General features: G+C 36.4%; 2 protein-coding genes and 12 non-coding genes across 14 annotated transcripts in view; all 14 read left to right on the forward strand.

Moving 5' to 3' along the window:
• The window catches only part of prkar2aa (protein kinase, cAMP-dependent, regulatory, type II, alpha A), a 42,796-nt gene extending 40,377 nt beyond the window's left edge, over positions 1-2,419 (forward strand). The window contains exon 11 of the mRNA XM_008413198.3: positions 1,019-2,419. Coding sequence (XP_008411420.2) covers positions 1,019-1,143 — 125 coding nt within the window. The 3' untranslated portion in view covers positions 1,144-2,419. The remainder of the gene's footprint in view (positions 1-1,018) is intronic.
• Positions 2,420-5,540: 3,121 nt separating this feature from the next.
• The window catches only part of hyal3 (hyaluronidase 3), a 53,173-nt gene continuing 33,896 nt past the window's right edge, over positions 5,541-24,817 (forward strand). Inside the window, exon 1 of the mRNA XM_081608824.1 lies at positions 5,541-5,649. The gene's annotated coding sequence lies outside the window, so the exon portion shown is untranslated. The remainder of the gene's footprint in view (positions 5,650-24,817) is intronic.
• On the forward strand, positions 6,655-6,769 carry LOC145552398 (U5 spliceosomal RNA). The gene has a single exon (XR_014088433.1). It is a non-coding gene; the product is annotated as a U5 spliceosomal RNA (small nuclear RNA).
• LOC145552366 (U5 spliceosomal RNA) lies at positions 7,647-7,761 on the forward strand. The gene has a single exon (XR_014088401.1). It is a non-coding gene; the product is annotated as a U5 spliceosomal RNA (small nuclear RNA).
• Positions 8,991-9,106, forward strand: LOC145552373 (U5 spliceosomal RNA). Its single transcript, XR_014088408.1, has one exon. It is a non-coding gene; the product is annotated as a U5 spliceosomal RNA (small nuclear RNA).
• On the forward strand, positions 11,212-11,326 carry LOC145552382 (U5 spliceosomal RNA). Its single transcript, XR_014088417.1, has one exon. It is a non-coding gene; the product is annotated as a U5 spliceosomal RNA (small nuclear RNA).
• On the forward strand, positions 12,574-12,688 carry LOC145552368 (U5 spliceosomal RNA). The gene has a single exon (XR_014088403.1). It is a non-coding gene; the product is annotated as a U5 spliceosomal RNA (small nuclear RNA).
• On the forward strand, positions 13,976-14,091 carry LOC145552374 (U5 spliceosomal RNA). The gene has a single exon (XR_014088409.1). It is a non-coding gene; the product is annotated as a U5 spliceosomal RNA (small nuclear RNA).
• Positions 16,195-16,309, forward strand: LOC145552383 (U5 spliceosomal RNA). Its single transcript, XR_014088418.1, has one exon. It is a non-coding gene; the product is annotated as a U5 spliceosomal RNA (small nuclear RNA).
• LOC145552369 (U5 spliceosomal RNA) lies at positions 17,561-17,675 on the forward strand. Its single transcript, XR_014088404.1, has one exon. It is a non-coding gene; the product is annotated as a U5 spliceosomal RNA (small nuclear RNA).
• On the forward strand, positions 18,960-19,071 carry LOC145552388 (U5 spliceosomal RNA). The gene has a single exon (XR_014088423.1). It is a non-coding gene; the product is annotated as a U5 spliceosomal RNA (small nuclear RNA).
• On the forward strand, positions 21,174-21,288 carry LOC145552384 (U5 spliceosomal RNA). Its single transcript, XR_014088419.1, has one exon. It is a non-coding gene; the product is annotated as a U5 spliceosomal RNA (small nuclear RNA).
• LOC145552370 (U5 spliceosomal RNA) lies at positions 22,538-22,652 on the forward strand. The gene has a single exon (XR_014088405.1). It is a non-coding gene; the product is annotated as a U5 spliceosomal RNA (small nuclear RNA).
• LOC145552392 (U5 spliceosomal RNA) lies at positions 23,941-24,054 on the forward strand. The gene has a single exon (XR_014088427.1). It is a non-coding gene; the product is annotated as a U5 spliceosomal RNA (small nuclear RNA).

The raw sequence follows: 24,817 nt of genomic DNA on the forward strand, positions 1-24,817 counted from the left end.
CGCTCTCCCTGCCTTCTGCTGCTGTGAAGGATTAGCACTAATTCATTTTACCGCTGAGCCTCCTTTGAGACTGAGAACATTTTATTCTGCTCTTTATATTGGGGATTATAAGAGAGTAATATTGTTTAATTAATAGAAAACAATCACTTATAATAGAAGTTACATCTTGACTTTTTTTTAAGCGGATTTTGCTTGTTCACAGTCAACGAGCGCATTCTGGACTCGGCTGAGGAGCTCCTCGGTATCATGGATGTTATTCATACGAATGGCAGGATTTAGGACCTCACAACAAAAGTGCTCGCAAACTCCCTACGTTGGTAACGAGATTCAGAGAAATGCCTGGAGGAAAAAACGTTGACGAGCCCATAGTCAAAATGTACCTTTTGTTTTACTTGACCCTTCTTTGAGGAGTGGAAAGCAACTTTTGTGAGTGATTCCAGTGCTAACAAAATTCTAAAAGCTCTTGTCAAAGTAGTTTAGTATCAGGGAGTTTGCTTGCAAAAAGGATTTAACTACATTGTCTAATGTTCGGCTACTACAACTCTCCTCTGTCGTCAACAGCCTGTTTTTAGTGCATTTCTGACAACAAAAACTGAAAATAGCGGATTAAAATGTTTAACAGATCATTAAAGGGACAGTATTATGAAAAATAAATATTTTGAGCTTTGTCATATGTTATTCCTTAATCATAAACATACCTTTAGTATTGTTTTGACTCTTTTATGCATATTTGAGAAATCCTTGAGTCTCCCATGGCAACCATTCAGGCTCCCTTAGTGCTTGATATACAAAGCGGTGCCTATTTCAACAAAGCTCCTCCCAATTTTAGAGTAACTGAACGTAACATAGTTACTTGATTGTACCATAAAACAGCACTGTGCGCCCGGAAAACGCATAACACCGCCCCTTTAATAAGAACCAGAAGCTTTCAGGAGATAAAAGTTGATCCGTATGTGATGTAGTTCAGTACTTGGGGCCGCTGAACGGCACATAACCTCCTCTCCTCCTCTCTGTGCAGTAATAGACGTGCAGGCGTTCGAGCGCCTCTTGGGCTCCTGTAAGGAAATCATGAAGAGGAACATCGCCCACTACGAGGAGCAGCTGGTGGCTCTGTTCGGCTCCAGCATGGACCTGAGAGACTGAGCCTCCCACACCACCCTCCGTGCCTTCTTTTACAAACACACAAACAAACACGCAAACAGACAGACAAACAATCAACACACAGATACAAGTCCTCTCCAACAACAGGAAGTGGTTAAATGGACTCATGTGCTTTACACCCGGTGCAAAAGCACGGGAAAGCGTGCTCGGCTCACCTGCAGGTACATGAATCCTCAGTTTTCAAACACTCAGCCCTCTCTTTTTCCTCACACACACACACAAACGCATGCGGTAGGCACTGAGAGACGCACACTCCAAAATGTTTGCTCACCCTCGAGCACATCCAAGCTAAACAGATTCCTTGATAAGCTCACTTTGGTTAGATGTACACACACACTCTCACACACATCCTACTACAGGCCACCCAAGTTGTTGCTTGAGTTAGTTTCAACCTCTCAGTATGAATGTCTTACCTGCGGTGACCTTATGCAGGCAGAGCAGCGTAAGGGCATGAACTACACACACACACACTCCAAACATATTCAGCATCGCACCTTCGAGCTCTGTTAGTGCAGGCTTTATATTCACATGAGCACTTGAACAACTCAGACTTGTTCCCAGCCTCAGCCAAGGACACATCAAAAATACAAGCGCACACATGTGACAGGTGTAGATGCTCAAACACACACACAACACACACTCCCATACACACCATGGAGACAGAAATCTTTAAAAAAATTAAAAAAAATTAAAAAAAAAAAAGCAAAATCTCTGAAGGGAGATGAATCCAAAAATGCAAAAAAAAAAAAAAAAAAAAAGTTTAGACAGATAAGTTTTAGAAACATTTTATGAAGATAAAAACAGAAGCTTTGATAAAATATTATTTAAATAATAAAAAAAAAAAGTGTTTCCTCTTTGGGAGGCTGGGTTGCAGAACTTTGTGAGCGCACTCCGTTTTCTTCCTCTGCTGTCGTTGATTGAGTTGAGTTAGTGCTGGTGATTGTTGCAGTACCACGGAGGAAGCAGTGAAAACAACAAACCTACACCTTCTGGGCCATTGTTATTCTGTCGGACGCCACACTTCATTGTATTGAATTGATTATTAATGTATTGTTATTATATATTCTTTTTTTTTTTTTGTTTGTTTGTTTTACGTTGACGAGTTCTGGATAAAAATTCACCATCCATCTCTGACAAAATGTAAAAAGAGAGAAAAATCTAATAAACATATTAGTGCTTAATTCTTCTTGATTGTTCTTGAATGAGTTGTCCTGAATTAAAATAAAAGCTGAAAAATAAAGTAAACATTTTGGTAACACTCTTGCCTCCTTTTACTTCCTGCTGAAACGCAAGATTTTTTTTTTTGCACTGGGTCTAAATGCTGCAAATTTGTAATGATTCAGGCATACAAAATTCATATTCTTTACCCTACAGGATGGAAGCGAATTAGCATGATATTTTTTTGTTTTTACAACTGAAATAATCCAATTTTGGACACATCTGCTGTGTTTTAGATTTTAACCCTTTTTAAAATTATTTTTAAGAGTCCAATACTGTTATCTTGTGGGTGAACATTAAAGACAGACCCATTTTTTTCAGTGATTTTACTGATTAGCTTTTATGCAGCTTTGTTAAAAAAATACCTTGAGTACTTAAGAATCTGAGGATGTTGAGAGATATTCTAATCTCATTCAAATACTGTAAACAAAACAAATCTGTAGCTATTACACCTTAGGTGGTCATAAATATCTAAATGTACCTTAAGGATCTCTGGATTTAACCCTCCTGTTGTCCTCGGGTCAAAATGACCAAGATTTGTACGTGTTTTCCCTATACACAGAAAATGAGGACTACAGGAGGGTATAGGTGGCACATGTGCAACAGAAGCCCTTTTCTGACATAGAGCTACAGGAGTCGCAATCATTTGGAGGCTAAAGCATAATTTCTGTACAACATAATTCAAAGTATTTTGCAGAAAGAAAGGCAGACATTAAAGAATAACAATAGATGCTAATAAATTAGAAGAAACTCAGATGTACGTAAACAAATACTGCGCTGGCCACAATCATCTCTGGTAAAGATTTATTTACTGCTCATTGATTTTTATGATATTTGTATTATATATGTACAGCACTTTGGTCCTGTGGGTTTTTCAAGTCCTTTATAAATAAAATTGGTATGACGCATTCACTTCAGCTTCGTCTTTGGGAGGTGATGAGGCAGGAGTTGGTGACTGGTAACTCCGGTGTGTTTCATGAACACGTTGTGAATGGGATTTTAAAAAATCCCAGACCTGCTAAATAAGCTGGTTTTATTGTTTAGCAGCTCTATTCATTTTATGTGTTGCAGATCAGTGTTTTTACCCCGAAAAGTGTTTCCCAGCCATGAGTGTGCATAAAGGTCTACATATATGAAATTGATTTTTAATTGATCAATAATCTCGCCTTGCCCAGACATTTATAGCGGTTGTATTTACGTTAGCGACGGGATTTGACTCCTGCATTCGTCACCAGGTGTGCGGTATTAGAAGGGAAAGTGATGACAATTCTAGGGGCCCTGACCAACAGGGGGCCTCCACAATTTAATTATTTTCTGTTTATATAAAAAAAAAGAAATCAGGGCCCTGTCAGTTACAAAATTAATCATATTGTATTTTCAAAGATTGTTTTTAGCTGTAAAAATTTAATGTTCCCACTCCCAGATCAATAAACACATATCCATATTTGCCCTGAACTCCCCCACCCCCTATCTGCGTTAAATGGTTCGTTAGCAGCAGACAGTCGAAGACACGAATGATTGTGACAGTTACTATGCTGCTACGAAAAGTTATAAAATCAGGTTTTCAAAAAAAAAGAGGGGGAGAGAGAAAAAGGCAAGAGTGTTAATTTATAACCCAGTTTTTCTCCGAGAGGTGGGTAAACTGTGAGATTATCAACCATTTAGCACAATTAGCTTAGCTACAAACTAAGCTAATTAATTCACTAGCATTTAATGAATTAAGGAAAAAATTATACCAACATATTCATATTCTTAACTTGTACCTTTTACCACTTAACAGATGAGTCAGTCTGCAGCAGCTCTAACCCACATCCCTCCTGACCTGTTCTCTCCTGAGTGAAATTAAAGCTGCAGTATGTCACTTTTTTATCAATATTTCTGTCACATATTTTTTAAAACTCATTACGTTGTGACAGTATGGTATGAGAGGTAATCTGTGAAAAATCTATTTCCTCTGCCTTCTCCCAGTGCTAGAAACAACCAGTCAGTGGCAGGAGAGTTTTAGTGCTGTCAATCACAATCTCATGTGGTACTGCTCATTCTTCCTCCCCCTCGATTTGTGCTGTGCTGCAGTTAGCATAGCACAGAACTGGCAGATTCAAACTGTGAGTTTAGTTAGCATAGCTACCAATGACGGCAGATAAACGGTTTCTTGTAATGAAGTTGTTTCTCCACCATTAGCACATTTAGCAGTGAGTGAATGAGGCTAATTCAAGAGCGTCCTACTAGTTCTGATTGGTTGTTTTGGTCAGAAGGGTGCATTACTAGTAATTCAGGAAGGAGATTGAGGAGATTGATTGTTTATCTGTCTCATAACAAACTGCTACGACATTGTGACAGCTTTAACAAATATGGAGATAACATATTTTTTATTAAAGTTATGTACTGAAGCTTGAAAAAAATGCAATTACATAGCATTTTTGAGAAATCTGGAATTGCTTTATGTGTAGTTGCATGTTGCTCTTGACTGTTGCTTGTGGGGAGAGACATTTCAGTATCTAAAAGTAATAAACATTTATGCAACCTACTTGCATGGACTGTTGGATGTTAAATTCATGAGCAGTAAATATTGTGCTAATTATCAGTTTTGAACCAAAGAAAGCAAGGCAGATGCAAGCCTTTAAAATTGCGATGCTTTTTATTGGTCAAATAGACCCAAAAAACTGTAACAGCAGCTGCGCAGGGGGGCCCAAACAATTTTGGCAACAGCAGCAGCAAACGTTTGTAAGTTACATTTAATTTTACTTTTAAGATCTTCTTAAGTCAAGTATGATTCAAAATTTTAAACCTGATTGATGAAAAATCCTACTTAAATTAATGGTTTTAATTATGATTTTCTACATACAGCTAATAAAGACATTTCAAATTATAATTAAATCAGCAATAAAAAAAATAATAATAATGTGGGCTCGTTGTAAATAAGGTTATTTTCAAAATATACTTTCAATCAAACGAGACTCATTGGAAATATGCCTATAAATGTGGGCGCTACACAAAGTTAAGAAAAGATAGGAGACCATTGTGTAATACCACTCCAATCCGTAGAGTGTCAGTGATGAGATCTATGTTCTTCTGCAGAAGAAACTATCAACAAGGATGGTGTTTATGATATTTAGCCCTGATTCTGGATCAGTTGCAGCTGACTGTTCTCTTTGTCTTTCTCTTGCTATTGGCTGCCGCCGTTACCGACGCTGACTGGAGATCAGCTGTCTGTCCAATGAGAGCGCTTTGACGGGAGCACAACCAGCGTCTGACCGCGAGACTGAAAATGTAGGTAGCGTTTAAATATCACTAAGCTTCTAATTGAGGTGAATTAGAAGTTAAACATGCGGTTCCTCTTGGTATTTAACATAAACACTGTGAATTAAAGCAGTTTTTAAAGTTCTACATGAACAACTACGTCAACCAAAATCATGCTATTTCTGCTCTTACCTTACATGGAAGTGGCAGCTACGGAGACAGGAGATGAAATATTAACTGTGGGAGAAATCGGTATGAATACGTCCCCCTTATACAGAAACTCTGAATAAGATTTATGATTAGAACTGAACAGTCTATGTTTGGTGCTATAAAAATAACGTAAATCATTCCCACTCAGTTATGGTATTTTTAACTTGCCCAGCCTTTTCAATATACCACATCCCACTAGTATAATATTTTTTTGTGAGAGCTGTTCAGTTCTCCTTCAAAATCCTAGTTACTCATTTTTGAAATAATATGGTCACCGTGTTAAAACAGTTATATATTTTAGAAGTGTTTTCTTGTTTTAGTACGTTTGCTTTTTTTAAAAACTTGCTCAGAGATCCTAGATTGTGTTGACTCTTGCAGGCTTGTTCGGTTAAAAACGCTCAGTGCGCAGGTATGAATCCTTGAAATAGAAAACACCTTCTCTAGCTTTTTACAGGGAGTGTTAAATCGAATGAAAACTTAATCGTTGTGCTACATTGTATAAAAGCGTACACTGTCTTAATTTTTTACAGTACACAGGGTTTGAGCAAGAATAGAGTGGTTAAATAATATAAAGGCGTGGTGATTTCCGTTGCGTTCCCACAATGCATTGTGTCCAAATGAATTTGCTTTTAAACTATGCGTTTAACACGTAAAGTCGTGTTATTACGTTGTCCATGTAAAGTTTTCAGTATACTCAATGAATGACTGTGAGGTTGTTTTTTTTTAGGCTTAAATTCGTTCTTATGTTTGCCAGTCAAATAGCACCGTAAGTGAAACGGGTGTGATGTCGAAACAAATACAGCGGCTACATCTTGTGTAGGTCATGCACTCTTGTTTCTCTTCAGATCGTATAAATCTTTCGCCTTTTACTAAAGATTTCCGTGGAGAGGAACAACAAGAGTTTATCCCAATTTTTTGACACCCTACCTTTTGGTGGGGTTACCTGTTTCTGTCAAATAAGAAATTTTTATATAAAATATGCCTAGTGTTCAGCATTAAGAATTTTCAACTGACACATAAAACTTTAATTTTCAAATCTTACGTTTTTCACAGAAAAAGTCAGGTTGTAATTAAATATTATGCATATTTACACACAGTACACAATGCATTTTGTCCAAATGGATTTACTTAAAAAAAAACTGATTTTAGCTTGTTATGCTGTGTTTTTGCGTTGTGTGGTAGGTCACGTTTCCAGTCCGTTTAATGAATTTTTGGGTAAGGTTTTGGATTTTTTAGGCTTAAAGCTGCAGCATGTAACTCTTTTAAAAAATATGTTTCTCACATACTTGTTAAAACTGTCAACATGTCGTGACAGTATGTTATGAGATAATCTGTGAAAAGATCAATTTCTTCCACCTCATCCTGAGTTATTATAGCCTCCCTTTACTCAGGGGCGTTTTTGGTCCACTCCTGATCAAAAACAACCGATCAGAGCTAGGAGGAGGGTCTTAATGCTATCATCCAACTTCATGTACTAGCTGCTAAATGTGCTAATAGCGGAAAAACAATGTACTGAAAGGAGGAGGATGAGCAGATTTTGATTGACACCGCCAAGACCCTCCCCCTGTGTCTGATTGGTTGTTCCTAGATAGCACAGGGCTAAAGCAGAGGAGCTTCATAATTTCACTGATTATCTGTTACATACTATACTGTCAGTACATAGTGACAATTTCATGAAATATTTAAAAAATATATATTTTTTATGCGAGTTGCATCCTGAAGTTTGAAATGAGTTATGTTGTTCATTCAAATAGAACCGTCACTCAAGTGGATATGACGTCAAAAGAAATGCTGCACCAACATCTTGTGTAGGTTATGCACTCTTGTTTCTTTTCAGATCGTATAAATCTTTCGCCTTTTACTAAAGATTTCCGTGGAGAGGAACAACAAGAGTTTATCCCAATTTTTTGATACCCTACCTTTTGGTGGGGTTACCTTTTTCTGTCAAATAAGAAATTTAACTGTATAATGTAGATAGTGTTGAGCATTAAAAATGCATTGCCAATTTGTAATGAAATATTATGCATATAGCCTATAAACAGTACACAATGCATTTTGTCCAAATGGATGTACTTTTAAACTATGATTTTAGCTTGTTATGCTGTGTTTTTGCGTTGTGTGGTAGGTCACGTTTCCAGTCCGTTTAATGAATAGCAGTAAAGTTTTGAATTTTTTTATGCTTAAAGCTGCAGCATGTAACTCTTGAATATGTTTCTCACATAATTGTTACAACTGTAAACATGTTGTGACATTATATATCAGATAATGTCGGCACACCGCTGTATGTTATGAGATAATCTGTGAAAAGATCAATTTCTTCCACCTCATCCTGAGCTATTATTGCCTCCCTTTACTCAGGGGTGTTTTTGGTCCACTCCTGATCAAAAACAACTAGAGATGTGCAGATCAGGTTTTTTCCTGCCGATTCTGATCACCCATGAGAGCCGATCACGGCCGATTAACGATCAAATAATTTTTTTTTTAATCATAAGCACTACCGGTTACATTATGTGGAAAAAGGAACCATGAATTCACCTTAATTTAGACAAAAACTTGTTTTTAATCACTTTTTCCAAGAAGAAAACAAAACAGACATTGTGCAAATTGTACTGCTATCGGTAATACTATCTTTATCAGACTGAAAATATATGATGGCTCTGAAGAGGCTAAATAATGCAAAGAGCCAAAATAAAACCTCTCAACATTGCCAAAAAAATCAAGTATAAAACTTAACATTCAAAGACAAATACAGGATCCATTAAAATAAACAATCCTGAGATACTGAATGAAAACTTCCTGATAGCATGGCGGCTAGCTGATTACTGCTAGTTCTGATTGGCTGTTTCTGACTGAGCGGAGTAATTATGCAGAACAAGGAGGAGATCAATTATTTTATTATTTGTTTCGCCAAGACCCTCCTCCTGTGTCTGATTGGTTGTTTCTAGATAGCACAGGGCTAAAGCAGAGAAGCTTCATAATTTCACTGATTACTGTCAAGATATAGTGACAATTTCAAGAAATATTTAAAATATATATATTTTTTTTTATGAGAGTTGGATCCTGAAGTTTGAAATGAGTTATGTTGTTCATTTAAATAGAACCGTCACTGAAGTGGATATGACGTCAAAAGAAATGCTGCACCAACATCTTGTGTAGGTCATGCACTCTTGTTTCTCTTCAGATCGTATAAATCTTTCGCCTTTTACTAAAGATTTCCGTGGAGAGGAACAACAAGAGTTTATCCCAATTTTTTGATGCCCTACTTTTTGATGGGGTTACCTTTTTCTGTCAAATAAGAAATTTAACTGTATAATGTAATAGTGTTGAGCATTAAGAATACGTTCACAATAAGTGGTTCAACTGACACATAAAATTTATTTTCAAATCTAAGTTTTTGAAAGAAAAAGCCAATTTGTAATGAAATATTATGCATGTAGCCTATAAACAGTACACAATGCATTTTGTCCAAATTGATTTACTTTTAAACTATGATTTTAGCTTCTTATGCTGTGTTTTTGCGTTGTGTGGTAGGTCACGTTTCCAGTCCGTTTAATGAATAGCAGTAAAGTTTTGAATTTTTTTATGCTTAAAGCTGCAGCATGTAACTCTTGAATATGTTTCTCACATAATTGTTACAACTGTAAACATGTTGTGACATTATATATCAGATAATGTCGGCACACCGCTGTATGTTATGAGATAATCTGTGAAAAGATCAATTTCTTCCACCTCATCCTGAGTTATTATAGCCTCCATTTACTCAGGGGCGTTTTTGGTCCACTCCTGATCAAAAACAACTAGAGATGTGCAGATCAGGTTTTTTCCTGCCGATTCTGATCACCCATGAGAGCCGATCACGGCCGATTAACGATCAAATAATTTTATTTTGTAATCATAAGCACTACCGGTTCCTTATGTGGAAAAAGGAACCATGAATTCACCTTAATTTAGACAAAAACTTGTTTTTAATCACTTTTTCCAAGAAGAAAACAAAACAGACATTGTGCAAATTGTACTGCTATCGGTAATACTATCTTTATCAGACTGAAAATATATGATGTCTCTGAAGAGGCTAAATAATGCAATGAGCCAAAATAAAACCTCTCAACATTGCCAAAAAAATCAAGTATAAAACTTAACATTCAAAGGCAAATACAGGATCCATTAAAATAAACAATCCTGAGATACTGAATGAAACTTCCTGATAGCATGGCGGCTAGCTGATTACTGCTAGTTCTGATTGGCTGTTTCTGACTGAGCGGAGTAATTATGCAGAACAAGGAGGAGATCGATTATTTTTCCAGAGATTATCTGTCTCATGTCAGGACAACGAAAGTTTTAATACGTATGTAAAATGTATTATTTTAAGTTAGATGCTGCAGCTTTAAGCAGAGGTTCGGTGTTAGAGTCTCTACCAGGTGGAGCAGAAGCGAAACTCCTGTAGCGCGTAGCAGCGGTTCAACAGCGAGAACAGAAAAAGCTTCTTACATCGCAGCTCGAAGACTTAAATTATTTTGCGGGTTATTTGTTTAGCTTTCTGACCGTCATGCTAATCCGGGTGAGTGTTTGTAGCTGTGCGCTGCTTTACCTGCCATCTGATCCTCCATATGTCTTTTTAACTGCAGTGAGCCTCGATGTAGCCAAACTCCGTCAAGTATGACATTGTTTTTATGTCGTATTAGATTCGTCGTGCTGATGCATTTTGACCCGCTTCACCCCGAGGTAATTTTCAGCTGCAACACGCAAATTTCCCCATTCACTCAGTGCGTTGTAGTTCCACATCGCTTAGAATTTGTTGCTGCGCGTTTGCGCAGAATGAAGGAAAGAGGAGACCAGCTGCACAGGCAGGCTGCGAAATGAGATGCAGGTGATCAGTTTGTGTGATCGGCAACAAGAGACCGGGATCGGCGATCACCGATCATACACTTTTTCACGGAAATCGGCCGATTATGATCGGTGGCCGATCGATCGGCACACCTCTAAAAACAACCGATCAGAGCTAGGAGGAGGGTCTTCATGCTGTCATCCAACTTCATGTACTAGCTGCTAAATGTGCTAATAGCGGAAAAACAATGTACTGAAAGGAGGAGGATGAGCAGATTTTGATTGACACCGCCAAGACCCTCCCCCTGTGTCTGATTGGTTGTTTCTAGATAGCACAGGGCTAAAGCAGAGGAGCTTCATAATTTCACAGATTATCTGTTACATACTATACTGTCAGTACATAGTGACAATTTCATGAAATATTTAAAAAATATATATTTTTTATGCGAGTTGCATCCTGAAGTTTGAAATGAGTTATGTTGTTCATTCTAATAGAACCGTCACTGAAGTGGATATGACGTCAAAAGAAATGCTGCACCAACATCTTGTGTAGGTCATGCACTCTTGTTTCTTTTCAGATCGTATAAATCTTTCGCCTTTTACTAAAGATTTCCGTGGAGAGGAACAACAAGAGTTTATCCCAATTTTTTGATGCCCTACCTTTTGGTGGGGTTACCTTTTTCTGTCAAATAAGAAATTTAACTGTATAATGTAGATAGTGTTGAGCGTTAAAAATGTGTTCACAATAAGTGGTTCAACTGACACATTATGAACATAAGTTTTTGAAAGAAAAAGCCAATTTGTAATGAAATATTATGCATGTAGCCTATAAACAGTACACAATGCATTTTGTCCAAATTGATTTACTTTTAAACTATGATTTTAGCTTGTTATGCTGTGTTTTTGCGTTGTGTGGTAGGTCACGTTTCCAGTCCGTTTAATGAATAGCAGTAAAGTTTTGGATTTTTTATGCTTAAAGCTGCAGCATGTAACTCTTGAATATGTTTCTCACATAATTGTTAAAACTGTCAACATGTTGTGACAGTATGTTATGAGATAATCTGTGAAAAGATCAATTTCTTCCACCTCATCCTGAGTTATTATAGCCTCCATTTACTCAGGGGTGTTTTTGGTCCACTCCTGATCAAAAACAACTAGAGATGTGCAGATCAGGTTTTTTCCTGCCGATTCTGATCACCCATGAGAGCCGATCACGGCCGATTAACGATCAAATAATTTTTTTTTAATCATAAGCACTACCGGTTACATTATGTGGAAAAAGGAACCATGAATTCACCTTAATTTAGACAAAAACTTTTTTTTAATCACTTTTTCCAAGAAGAAAACAAAACAGACATTGTGCAAATTGTACTGCTATCGGTAATACTATCTTTATCAGACTGAAAATATATGATGGCTCTGAAGAGGCTAAATAATGCAAAGAGCCAAAATAAAACCTCTCAACATTGCCAAAAAATCAAGTATAAAACTTAACATTCAAAGACAAATACAGGATCCATTAAAATAAACAATCCTGAGATACTGAATGAAAACTTCCTGATAGCATGGCGGCTAGCTGATTACTGCTAGTTCTGATTGGCTGTTTCTGACTGAGCGGAGTAATTATGCAGAACAAGGAGGAGATCGATTATTTTATTATTTGTTTCGCCAAGACCCTCCTCCTGTGTCTGATTGGTTGTTTCTAGATAGCACAGGGCTAAAGCAGAGAAGCTTCATAATTTCACTGATTACTGTCAAGATATAGTGACAATTTCAAGAAATATTTAAAATATATATATTTTTTTATGAGAGTTGCATCCTGAAGTTTGAAATGAGTTATGTTGTTCATTCAAATAGAACCGTCACTGAAGTGGATATGACGTCAAAAGAAATGCTGCACCAACATCTTGTGTAGGTCATGCACTCTTGTTTCTTTTCAGATCGTATAAATCTTTCGCCTTTTACTAAAGATTTCCGTGGAGAGGAACAACAAGAGTTTATCCCAATTTTTTGATGCCCTACTTTTTGGTGGGGTTACCTTTTTCTGTCAAATAAGAAATTTAACTGTATAATGTAATAGTGTTGAGCATTAAAAATGTGTTCACAATAAGTGGTTCAACTGACACATAAAATTTATTTTCAAATCTTAAGTTTTTCAAAGAAAAAGCCAGGTTGTAATTAAATATTATGCATATTTACACACAGTACACAATGCATTTTGTCCAAATGGATTTACTTTTAAACTATGATTTTAGCTTGTTATGCTGTGTTTTTGCGTTGTGTGGTAGGTCACGTTTCCAGTCCGTTTAATGAATAGCAGTAAAGTTTTGGATTTTTTATGCTTAAAGCTGCAGCATGTAACTTTTGAATATGTTTCTCACATAATTGTTACAACTGTAAACATGTTGTGACATTATATATCAGATAATGTCGGCACACCGCTGTATGTTATGAGATAATCTGTGAAAAGATCAATTTCTTCCACCTCATCCTGAGTTATTATTGCCTCCATTTACTCAGGGGCGTTTTTGGTCCACTCCTGATCAAAAACAACTAGAGATGTGCAGATCAGGTTTTTTCCTGCCGATTCTGATCACCCATGAGAGCCGATCACGGCCGATTAACGATCAAATAATTTTTTTTTAATCATAAGCACTACCGGTTACATTATGTGGAAAAAGGAACCATGAATTCACCTTAATTTAGACAAAAACTTGTTTTTAATCACTTTTTCCAAGAAGAAAACAAAACAGACATTGTGCAAATTGTACTGCTATCGGTAATACTATCTTTATCAGACTGAAAATATATGATGGCTCTGAAGAGGCTAAATAATGCAAAGAGCCAAAATAAAACCTCTCAACATTGCCAAAAAAATCAAGTATAAAACTTAACATTCAAAGACAAATACAGGATCCATTAAAATAAACAATCCTGAGATACTGAATGAAAACTTCCTGATAGCATGGCGGCTAGTTGATCACTGCTAGTTCTGATTGGCTGTTTCTGACTGAGCGGAGTAATTATGCAGAACAAGGAGGAGATCAATTATTTTATTATTTGTTTCGCCAAGACCCTCCTCCTGTGTCTGATTGGTTGTTTCTAGATAGCACAGGGCTAAAGCAGAGAAGCTTCATAATTTCACTGATTACTGTCAAGATATAGTGACAATTTCAAGAAATATTTAAAATATATATATTTTTTTTTATGAGAGTTGGATCCTGAAGTTTGAAATGAGTTATGTTGTTCATTTAAATAGAACCGTCACTGAAGTGGATATGACGTCAAAAGAAATGCTGCACCAACATCTTGTGTAGGTCATGCACTCTTGTTTCTCTTCAGATCGTATAAATCTTTCGCCTTTTACTAAAGATTTCCGTGGAGAGGAACAACAAGAGTTTATCCCAATTTTTTGATGCCCTACTTTTTGATGGGGTTACCTTTTTCTGTCAAATAAGAAATTTAACTGTATAATGTAATAGTGTTGAGCATTAAGAATACGTTCACAATAAGTGGTTCAACTGACACATAAAATTTATTTTCAAATCTAAGTTTTTGAAAGAAAAAGCCAATTTGTAATGAAATATTATGCATGTAGCCTATAAACAGTACACAATGCATTTTGTCCAAATTGATTTACTTTTAAACTATGATTTTAGCTTCTTATGCTGTGTTTTGCGTTGTGTGGTAGGTCACGTTTCCAGTCCGTTTAATGAATAGCAGTAAAGTTTTGAATTTTTTTATGCTTAAAGCTGCAGCATGTAACTCTTGAATATGTTTCTCACATAATTGTTACAACTGTAAACATGTTGTGACATTATATATCAGATAATGTCGGCACACCGCTGTATGTTATGAGATAATCTGTGAAAAGATCAATTTCTTCCACCTCATCCTGAGTTATTATAGCCTCCATTTACTCAGGGGCGTTTTTGGTCCACTCCTGATCAAAAACAACTAGAGATGTGCAGATCAGGTTTTTTCCTGCCGATTCTGATCACCCATGAGAGCCGATCACGGCCGATTAACGATCAAATAATTTATTTTGTAATCATAAGCACTACCGGTTCCTTATGTGGAAAAAGGAACCATGAATTCACCTTAATTTAGACAAAAACTTGTTTTTAATCACTTTTTCCAAGAAGAAAACAAAACAGACATTGTGCAAATTGTACTGCTATCGGTAATACTATCTTTATCAGACTGAAAATATATGATGTCTCTGAAGAGGCTAAATAATGCAATGAGCCAAAATAAAACCTCTCAACATTGCCAAAAAAATCAAGTATAAAACTTAACATTCAAAGGCAAATACAGGATCCATTAAAATAAACAATCCTGAGATACTGAATGAAACTTCCTGATAGCATGGCGGCTAGCTGATTACTGCTAGTTCTGATTGGCTGTTTCTGACTGAGCGGAGTAATTATGCAGAACAAGGAGGAGATCGATTATTTTTCCAGAGATTATCTGTCTCATGTCAGGACAACGAAAGTTTTAATACGTATGTAAAATGTATTATTTTAAGTTAGATGCTGCAGCTTTAAGCAGAGGTTCGGTGTTAGAGTCTCTACCAGGTGGAGCAGAAGCGAAACTCCTGTAGCGCGTAGCAGCGGTTCAACAGCGAGAACAGAAAAAGCTTCTTACATCGCAGCTCGAAGACTTAAATTATTTTGCGGGTTATTTGTTTAGCTTTCTGACCGTCATGCTAATCCGGGTGAGTGTTTGTAGCTGTGCGCTGCTTTACCTGCCATCTGATCCTCCATATGTCTTTTTAACTGCAGTGAGCCTCGATGTAGCCAAACTCCGTCAAGTATGACATTGTTTTTATGTCGTATTAGATTCGTCGTGCTGATGCATTTTGACCCGCTTCACCCCGAGGTAATTTTCAGCTGCAACACGCAAATTTCCCCATTCACTCAGTGCGTTGTAGTTCCACATCGCTTAGAATTTGTTGCTGCGCGTTTGCGCAGAATGAAGGAAAGAGGAGACCAGCTGCACAGGCAGGCTGCGAAATGAGATGCAGGTGATCAGTTTGTGTGATCGGCAACAAGAGACCGGGATCGGCGATCACCGATCATACACTTTTTCACGGAAATCGGCCGATTATGATCGGTGGCCGATCGATCGGCACACCTCTAAAAACAACCGATCAGAGCTAGGAGGAGGGTCTTCATGCTGTCATCCAACTTCATGTACTAGCTGCTAAATGTGCTAATAGCGGAAAAACAATGTACTGAAAGGAGGAGGATGAGCAGATTTTGATTGACACCGCCAAGACCCTCCCCCTGTGTCTGATTGGTTGTTTCTAGATAGCACAGGGCTAAAGCAGAGGAGCTTCATAATTTCACAGATTATCTGTTACATACTATACTGTCAGTACATAGTGACAATTTCATGAAATATTTAAAAAATATATATTTTTTATGCGAGTTGCATCCTGAAGTTTGAAATGAGTTATGTTGTTCATTCTAATAGAACCGTCACTGAAGTGGATATGACGTCAAAAGAAATGCTGCACCAACATCTTGTGTAGGTCATGCACTCTTGTTTCTTTTCAGATCGTATAAATCTTTCGCCTTTTACTAAAGATTTCCGTGGAGAGGAACAACAAGAGTTTATCCCAATTTTTTGATGCCCTACCTTTTGGTGGGGTTACCTTTTTCTGTCAAATAAGAAATTTAACTGTATAATGTAGATAGTGTTGAGCGTTAAAAATGTGTTCACAATAAGTGGTTCAACTGACACATTATGAACATAAGTTTTTGAAAGAAAAAGCCAATTTGTAATGAAATATTATGCATGTAGCCTATAAACAGTACACAATGCATTTTGTCCAAATTGATTTACTTTTAAACTATGATTTTAGCTTGTTATGCTGTGTTTTTGCGTTGTGTGGTAGGTCACGTTTCCAGTCCGTTTAATGAATAGCAGTAAAGTTTTGGATTTTTTTAGGCTTAAAGCTGCAGCATGTAACTCTTGAATATGTTTCTCACATAATTGTTAAAACTGTCAACATGTTGTGACAGTATGTTATGAGATAATCTGTGAAAAGATCAATTTCTTCCACCTCATCCTGAGTTATTATAGCCTCCATTTACTCAGGGGTGTTTTTGGTCCACTCCTGATCAAAAACAACTAGAGATGTGCAGATCAGGTTTTTTCCTGCCGATTCTGATCACCCATGAGAGCCGATCACGGCCGATTAACGATCAAATAATTTTTTTTTTAATCATAAGCACTACCGGTTACATTATGTGGAAAAAGGAACCATGAATTCACCTTAATTTAGACAAAAACTTGTTTTTAATCACTTTTTCCAAGAAGAAAACAAAACAGACATTGTGCAAATTGTACTGCTATCGGTAATACTATCTTTATCAGACTGAAAATATATGATGGCTCTGAAGAGGCTAAATAATGCAAAGAGCCAAAATAAAACCTCTCAACATTGCCAAAAAAATCAAGTATAAAACTTAACATTCAAAGACAAATACAGGATCCATTAAAATAAACAATCCTGAGATACTGAATGAAAACTTCCTGATAGCATGGCGGCTAGCTGATTACTGCTAGTTCTGATTGGCTGTTTCTGACTGAGCGGAGTAATTATGCAGAACAAGGAGGAGATCGATTATTTTATTATTTGTTTCGCCAAGACCCTCCTCCTGTGTCTGATTGGTTGTTTCTAGATAGCACAGGGCTAAAGCAGAGAAGCTTCATAATTTCACTGATTACTGTCAAGATATAGTGACAATTTCAAGAAATATTTAAAATATATATATTTTTTTTATGAGAGTTGCATCCTGAAGTTTGAAATGAGTTATGTTGTTCATTCAAATAGAACCGTCACTGAAGTGGATATGACGTCAAAAGAAATGCTGCACCAACATCTTGTGTAGGTTATGCACTCTTGTTTCTTTTCAGATCGTATAAATCTTTCGCCTTTTACTAAAGATTTCCGTGGAGAGGAACAACAAGAGTTTATCCCAATTTTTTGATGCCCTACTTTTTGGTGGGGTTACCTTTTTCTGTCACATAAGAAATTTAACTGTATAATGTAATAGTGTTGAGCATTAAAAATGTGTTCACAATAAGTGGTTCAACTGACACATAAAATTTATTTTCAAATCTTAAGTTTTTCAAAGAAAAAGCCAGGTTGTAATTAAATATTATGCATATTTACACACAGTACACAATGCATTTTGTCCAAATGGATTTACTTTTAAACTATGATTTTAGCTTGTTATGCTGTGTTTTTGCGTTGTGTGGTAGGTCACGTTTCCAGTCCGTTTAATGAATAGCAGTAAAGTTTTGGATTTTTTAGGCTTAAAGCTGCAGCATGTAACTCTTGAATATGTTTCTCACATACTTGTTACAACTGTAAACATGTTGTGACATTATATATCAGATAATGTCGGCACACCGCTGTATGTTATGAGATAATCTGTGAAAAGATCAATTTCTTCCACCTCATCCTGAGTTATTATTGCCTCCATTTACTCAGGGGCGTTTTTGGTCCACTCCTGATCAAAAACAACTAGAGATGTGCAGATCAGGTTTTTTCCTGCCGATTCTGATCACCCATGAGAGCCGATCACGGCCGATTAACGATCAAATAATTTTTTTTAATCATAAGCACTACCGGTTACATTATGTGGAAAAAGGAACCATGAATTCACCTTAATTTAGACAAAAACTTGTTTTAATCACTTTTTCCAAGAAGAAAACAAAACAGACATTGTGCAAATTGTACTGCTATCGGTAATACTATCTTTATCAGACTGAAAATATATGATGGCTCTGAAGAGGCTAAATAATGCAAAGAGCCAAAATAAAACCTCTCAACATTGCCAAAAAAATCAAGTATAAAACTTAACATTCAAAGACAAATACAGGATCCATTAAAATAAACAATCCTGAGATACTGAATGAAAACTTCCTGATAGCATGGCGGCTAGTTGATCACTGCTAGTTCTGATTGGCTGTTTCTGACTGAGCGGAGTAATTATGCAGAACAAGGAGGAGATCAATTATTTTATTATTTGTTTCGCCAAGACCCTCCTCCTGTGTCTGATTGGTTGTTTCTAGATAGCACAGGGCTAAAGCAGAGAAGCTTCATAATTTCACTGATTACTGTCAAGATATAGTGACAATTTCAAGAAATATTTAAAATATATATATTTTTTTTATGAGAGTTGGATCCTGAAGTTTGAAATGAGTTATGTTGTTCATTTAAATAGAACCGTCACTGAAGTGGATATGACGTCAAAAGAAATGCTCTACCAACATCTTGTGTAGGTCATGCACTCTTGTTTCTCTTCAGATCGTATAAATCTTTCGCCTTTTACTAAAGATTTCCGTGGAGAGGAACAACAAGAGTTTATCCCAATTTTTGATGCCCTACTTTTGATGGGTTACCTTTTTCTGTCAAATAAGAAATTTAACTGTATAATGTAATAGTGTTGAGCATTAAGAATACGTTCACAATAAGTGGTTCAACTGACACATAAAATTTATTTTCAAATCTAAGTTTTTGAAAGAAAAGCCAATTTGTAATGAAATATTATGCATGTAGCCTATAAACAGTACACAATGCATTTTGTCCAAATTGATTTACTTTTAAACTATGATTTTAGCTTCTTATGCTGTGTTTTTGCGTTGTGTGGTAGGTCACGTTTCCAGTCCGTTTAATGAATAGCAGTAAAGTTTTGAATTTTTTTATGCTTAAAGCTGCAGCATGTAACTCTTGAATATGTTTCTCACATAATTGTTACAACTGTAAACATGTTGTGACATTATATATCAGATAATGTCGGCACACCGCTGTATGTTATGAGATAATCTGTGAAAAGATCAATTTCTTCCACCTCATCCTGAGTTATTATAGCCTCCATTTACTCAGGGGCGTTTTTGGTCCACTCCTGATCAAAAACAACTAGAGATGTGCAGATCAGGTTTTTTCCTGCCGATTCTGATCACCCATGAGAGCCGATCACGGCCGATTAACGATCAAATAATTTTTTTTTAATCATAAGCACTACCGGTTCCTTATGTGGAAAAAGGAACCATGAATTCACCTTAATTTAGACAAAAACTTGTTTTTAATCACTTTTTCCAAGAAGAAAACAAAACAGACATTGTGCAAATTGTACTGCTATCGGTAATACTATCTTTATCAGACTGAAAATATATGATGTCTCTGAAGAGGCTAAATAATGCAATGAGCCAAAATAAAACCTCTCAACATTGCCAAAAAAATCAAGTATAAAACTTAACATTCAAAGGCAAATACAGGATCCATTAAAATAAACAATCCTGAGATACTGAATGAAACTTCCTGATAGCATGGCGGTTAGCTGATTACTGCTAGTTCTGATTGGCTGTTTCTGACTGAGCGGAGTAATTATGCAGAACGGGAGGAGATCGATTATTTTTCCAGAGATTATCTGTCTCATGTCAGGACAACGAAAGTTTTAATACGTATGTAAAATGTATTATTTTAAGTTAGATGCTGCAGCTTTAAGCAGAGGTTCGGTGTTAGAGTCTCTACCAGGTGGAGCAGAAGCGAAACTCCTGTAGCGCGTAGCAGCGGTTCAACAGCGAGAACAGAAAAAGCTTCTTACATCGCAGCTCGAAGACTTAAATTATTTTGCGGGTTATTTGTTTAGCTTTCTGACCGTCATGCTAATCCGGGTGAGTGTTTGTAGCTGTGCGCTGCTTTACCTGCCATCTGATCCTCCATATGTCTTTTTAACTGCAGTGAGCCTCGATGTAGCCAAACTCCGTCAAGTATGACATTGTTTTTATGTCGTATTAGATTCGTCGTGCTGATGCATTTTGACCCGCTTCACCCCGAGGTAATTTTCAGCTGCAACACGCAAATTTCCCCATTCACTCAGTGCGTTGTAGTTCCACATCGCTTAGAATTTGTTGCTGCGCGTTTGCGCAGAATGAAGGAAAGAGGAGACCAGCTGCACAGGCAGGCTGCGAAATGAGATGCAGGTGATCAGTTTGTGTGATCGGCAACAAGAGACCGGGATCGGCGATCACCGATCATACACTTTTTCACGGAAATCGGCCGATTATGATCGGTGGCCGATCGATCGGCACACCTCTAAAAACAACCGATCAGAGCTAGGAGGAGGGTCTTCATGCTGTCATCCAACTTCATGTACTAGCTGCTAAATGTGCTAATAGCGGAAAAACAATGTACTGAAAGGAGGAGGATGAGCAGATTTTGATTGACACCGCCAAGACCCTCCCCCTGTGTCTGATTGGTTGTTTCTAGATAGCACAGGGCTAAAGCAGAGGAGCTTCATAATTTCACAGATTATCTGTTACATACTATACTGTCAGTACATAGTGACAATTTCATGAAATATTTAAAAAATATATATTTTTTATGCGAGTTGCATCCTGAAGTTTGAAATGAGTTATGTTGTTCATTTAAATAGAACCGTCACTGAAGTGGATATGACGTCAAAAGAAATGCTGCACCAACATCTTGTGTAGGTCATGCACTCTTGTTTCTTTTCAGATCGTATAAATCTTTCGCCTTTTACTAAAGATTTCCGTGGAGAGGAACAACAAGAGTTTATCCCAATTTTTTGATGCCCTACCTTTTGGTGGGGTTACCTTTTTCTGTCAAATAAGAAATTTAACTGTATAATGTAGATAGTGTTGAGCATTAAAAATGTGTTCACAATAAGTGGTTCAACTGACACATTATGAACATAAGTTTTTGAAAGAAAAAGCCAATTTGTAATGAAATATTATGCATGTAGCCTATAAACAGTACACAATGCATTTTGTCCAAATTGATTTACTTTTAAACTATGATTTTAGCTTGTTATGCTGTGTTTTTGCGTTGTGTGGTAGGTCACGTTTCCAGTCCGTTTAATGAATAGCAGTAAAGTTTTGGATTTTTTTAGGCTTAAAGCTGCAGCATGTAACTCTTGAATATGTTTCTCACATAATTGTTAAAACTGTCAACATGTTGTGACAGTATGTTATGAGATAATCTGTGAAAAGATCAATTTCTTCCACCTCATCCTGAGTTATTATAGCCTCCATTTACTCAGGGGTGTTTTTGGTCCACTCCTGATCAAAAACAACTAGAGATGTGCAGATCAGGTTTTTTCCTGCCGATTCTGATCACCCATGAGAGCCGATCACGGCCGATTAACGATCAAATAATTTTTTTTTAATCATAAGCACTACCGGTTACATTATGTGGAAAAAGGAACCATGAATTCACCTTAATTTAGACAAAAACTTGTTTTTAATCACTTTTCCAAGAAGAAAACAAAACAGACATTGTGCAAATTGTACTGCTATCGGTAATACTATCTTTATCAGACTGAAAATATATGATGGCTCTGAAGAGGCTAAATAATGCAAAGAGCCAAAATAAAACCTCTCAACATTGCCAAAAAAATCAAGTATAAAACTTAACATTCAAAGACAAATACAGGATCCATTAAAATAAACAATCCTGAGATACTGAATGAAAACTTCCTGATAGCATGGCGGCTAGCTGATTACTGCTAGTTCTGATTGGCTGTTTCTGACTGAGCGGAGTAATTATGCAGAACAAGGAGGAGATCGATTATTTTATTATTTGTTTCGCCAAGACCCTCCTCCTGTGTCTGATTGGTTGTTTCTAGATAGCACAGGGCTAAAGCAGAGAAGCTTCATAATTTCACTGATTACTGTCAAGATATAGTGACAATTTCAAGAAATATTTAAAATATATATTTTTTTTTTATGAGAGTTGCATCCTGAAGTTTGAAATGAGTTATGTTGTTCATTTAAATAGAACCGTCACTGAAGTGGATATGACGTCAAAAGAAATGCTGCACCAACATCTTGTGTAGGTTATGCACTCTTGTTTCTTTTCAGATCGTATAAATCTTTCGCCTTTTACTAAAGATTTCCGTGGAGAGGAACAACAAGAGTTTATCCCAATTTTTTGATGCCCTACTTTTTGGTGGGGTTACCTTTTTCTGTCAAATAAGAAATTTAACTGTATAATGTAATAGTGTTGAGCATTAAAAATGTGTTCACAATAAGTGGTTCAACTGACACATAAAATTTATTTTCAAATCTTAAGTTTTTCAAAGAAAAAGCCAGGTTGTAATTAAATATTATGCATATTTACACACAGTACACAATGCATTTTGTCCAAATGGATTTACTTTTAAACTATGATTTTAGCTTGTTATGCTGTGTTTTTGCGTTGTGTGGTAGGTCACGTTTCCAGTCCGTTTAATGAATAGCAGTAAAGTTTTGAATTTTTTTAGGCTTAAAGCTGCAGCATGTAACTCTTGAATATGTTTCTCACATACTTGTTACAACTGTAAACATGTTGTGACATTATATATCAGATAATGTCGGCACACCGCTGTATGTTATGAGATAATCTGTGAAAAGATCAATTTCTTCCACCTCATCCTGAGTTATTATTGCCTCCATTTACTCAGGGGTGTTTTTGGTCCACTCCTGATCAAAAACAACTAGAGATGTGCAGATCAGGTTTTTTCCTGCCGATTCTGATCACCCATGAGAGCCGATCACGGCCGATTAACGATCAAATAATTTTTTTTTAATCATAAGCACTACCGGTTACATTATGTGGAAAAAGGAACCAGGAATTCACCTTAATTTAGACAAAAACTTGTTTTTAATCACTTTTTCCAAGAAGAAAACAAAACAGACATTGTGCAAATTGTACTGCTATCGGTAATACTATCTTTATCAGACTGAAAATATATGATGGCTCTGAAGAGGCTAAATAATGCAAAGAGCCAAAATAAAACCTCTCAACATTGCCAAAAAAATCAAGTATAAAACTTAACATTCAAAGACAAATACAGGATCCATTAAAATAAACAATCCTGAGATACTGAATGAAAACTTCCTGATAGCATGGCGGCTAGTTGATCACTGCTAGTTCTGATTGGCTGTTTCTGACTGAGCGGAGTAATTATGCAGAACAAGGAGGAGATCAATTATTTTATTATTTGTTTCGCCAAGACCCTCCTCCTGTGTCTGATTGGTTGTTTCTAGATAGCACAGGGCTAAAGCAGAGAAGCTTCATAATTTCACTGATTACTGTCAAGATATAGTGACAATTTCAAGAAATATTTAATATATATATATTTTTTTTATGAGAGTTGGATCCTGAAGTTTGAAATGAGTTATGTTGTTCATTTAAATAGAACCGTCACTGAAGTGCATATGACGTCAAAAGAAATGCTGCACCAACATCTTGTGTAGGTCATGCACTCTTGTTTCTCTCAGATCGTATAAATCTTTCGCCTTTTACTAAAGATTTCCGTGGAGAGGAACAACAAGAGTTTATCCCAATTTTTTGATGCCCTACTTTTTGATGGGGTTACCTTTTTCTGTCAAATAAGAAATTTAACTGTATAATGTAATAGTGTTGAGCATTAAGAATACGTTCACAATAAGTGGTTCAACTGACACATAAAATTTATTTTCAAATCTAAGTTTTTGAAAGAAAAAGCCAATTTGTAATGAAATATTATGCATGTAGCCTATAAACAGTACACAATGCATTTTGTCCAAATTGATTTACTTTTAAACTATGATTTTAGCTTCTTATGCTGTGTTTTTGCGTTGTGTGGTAGGTCACGTTTCCAGTCCGTTTAATGAATAGCAGTAAAGTTTTGAATTTTTTTATGCTTAAAGCTGCAGCATGTAACTCTTGAATATGTTTCTCACATAATTGTTAAAACTGTCAACATGTTGTGACATTATATATCAGATAATGTCGGCACACCGCTGTATGTTATGAGATAATGTGTGAAAAGATCAATTTCTTCCACCTCATCCTGAGCTATTATTGCCTCCCTTTACTCAGGGGTGTTTTTGGTCCACTCCTGATCAAAAACAACTAGAGATGTGCAGATCAGGTTTTTTCCTGCCGATTCTGATCACCCATGAGAGCCGATCACGGCCGATTAACGATCAAATAATTTTATTTTGTAATCATAAGCACTACCGGTTCCTTATGTGGAAAAAGGAACCATGAATTCACCTTAATTTAGACAAAAACTTGTTTTTAATCACTTTTTCCAAGAAGAAAACAAAACAGACATTGTGCAAATTGTACTGCTATCGGTAATACTATCTTTAT

Source organism: Poecilia reticulata, chromosome 7 (assembly GCF_904066995.2).
Source record: "Poecilia reticulata chromosome 7, P_reticulata-male-v2, whole genome shotgun sequence".
Classification (NCBI taxonomy): domain Eukaryota; kingdom Metazoa; phylum Chordata; class Actinopteri; order Cyprinodontiformes; family Poeciliidae; genus Poecilia; species Poecilia reticulata.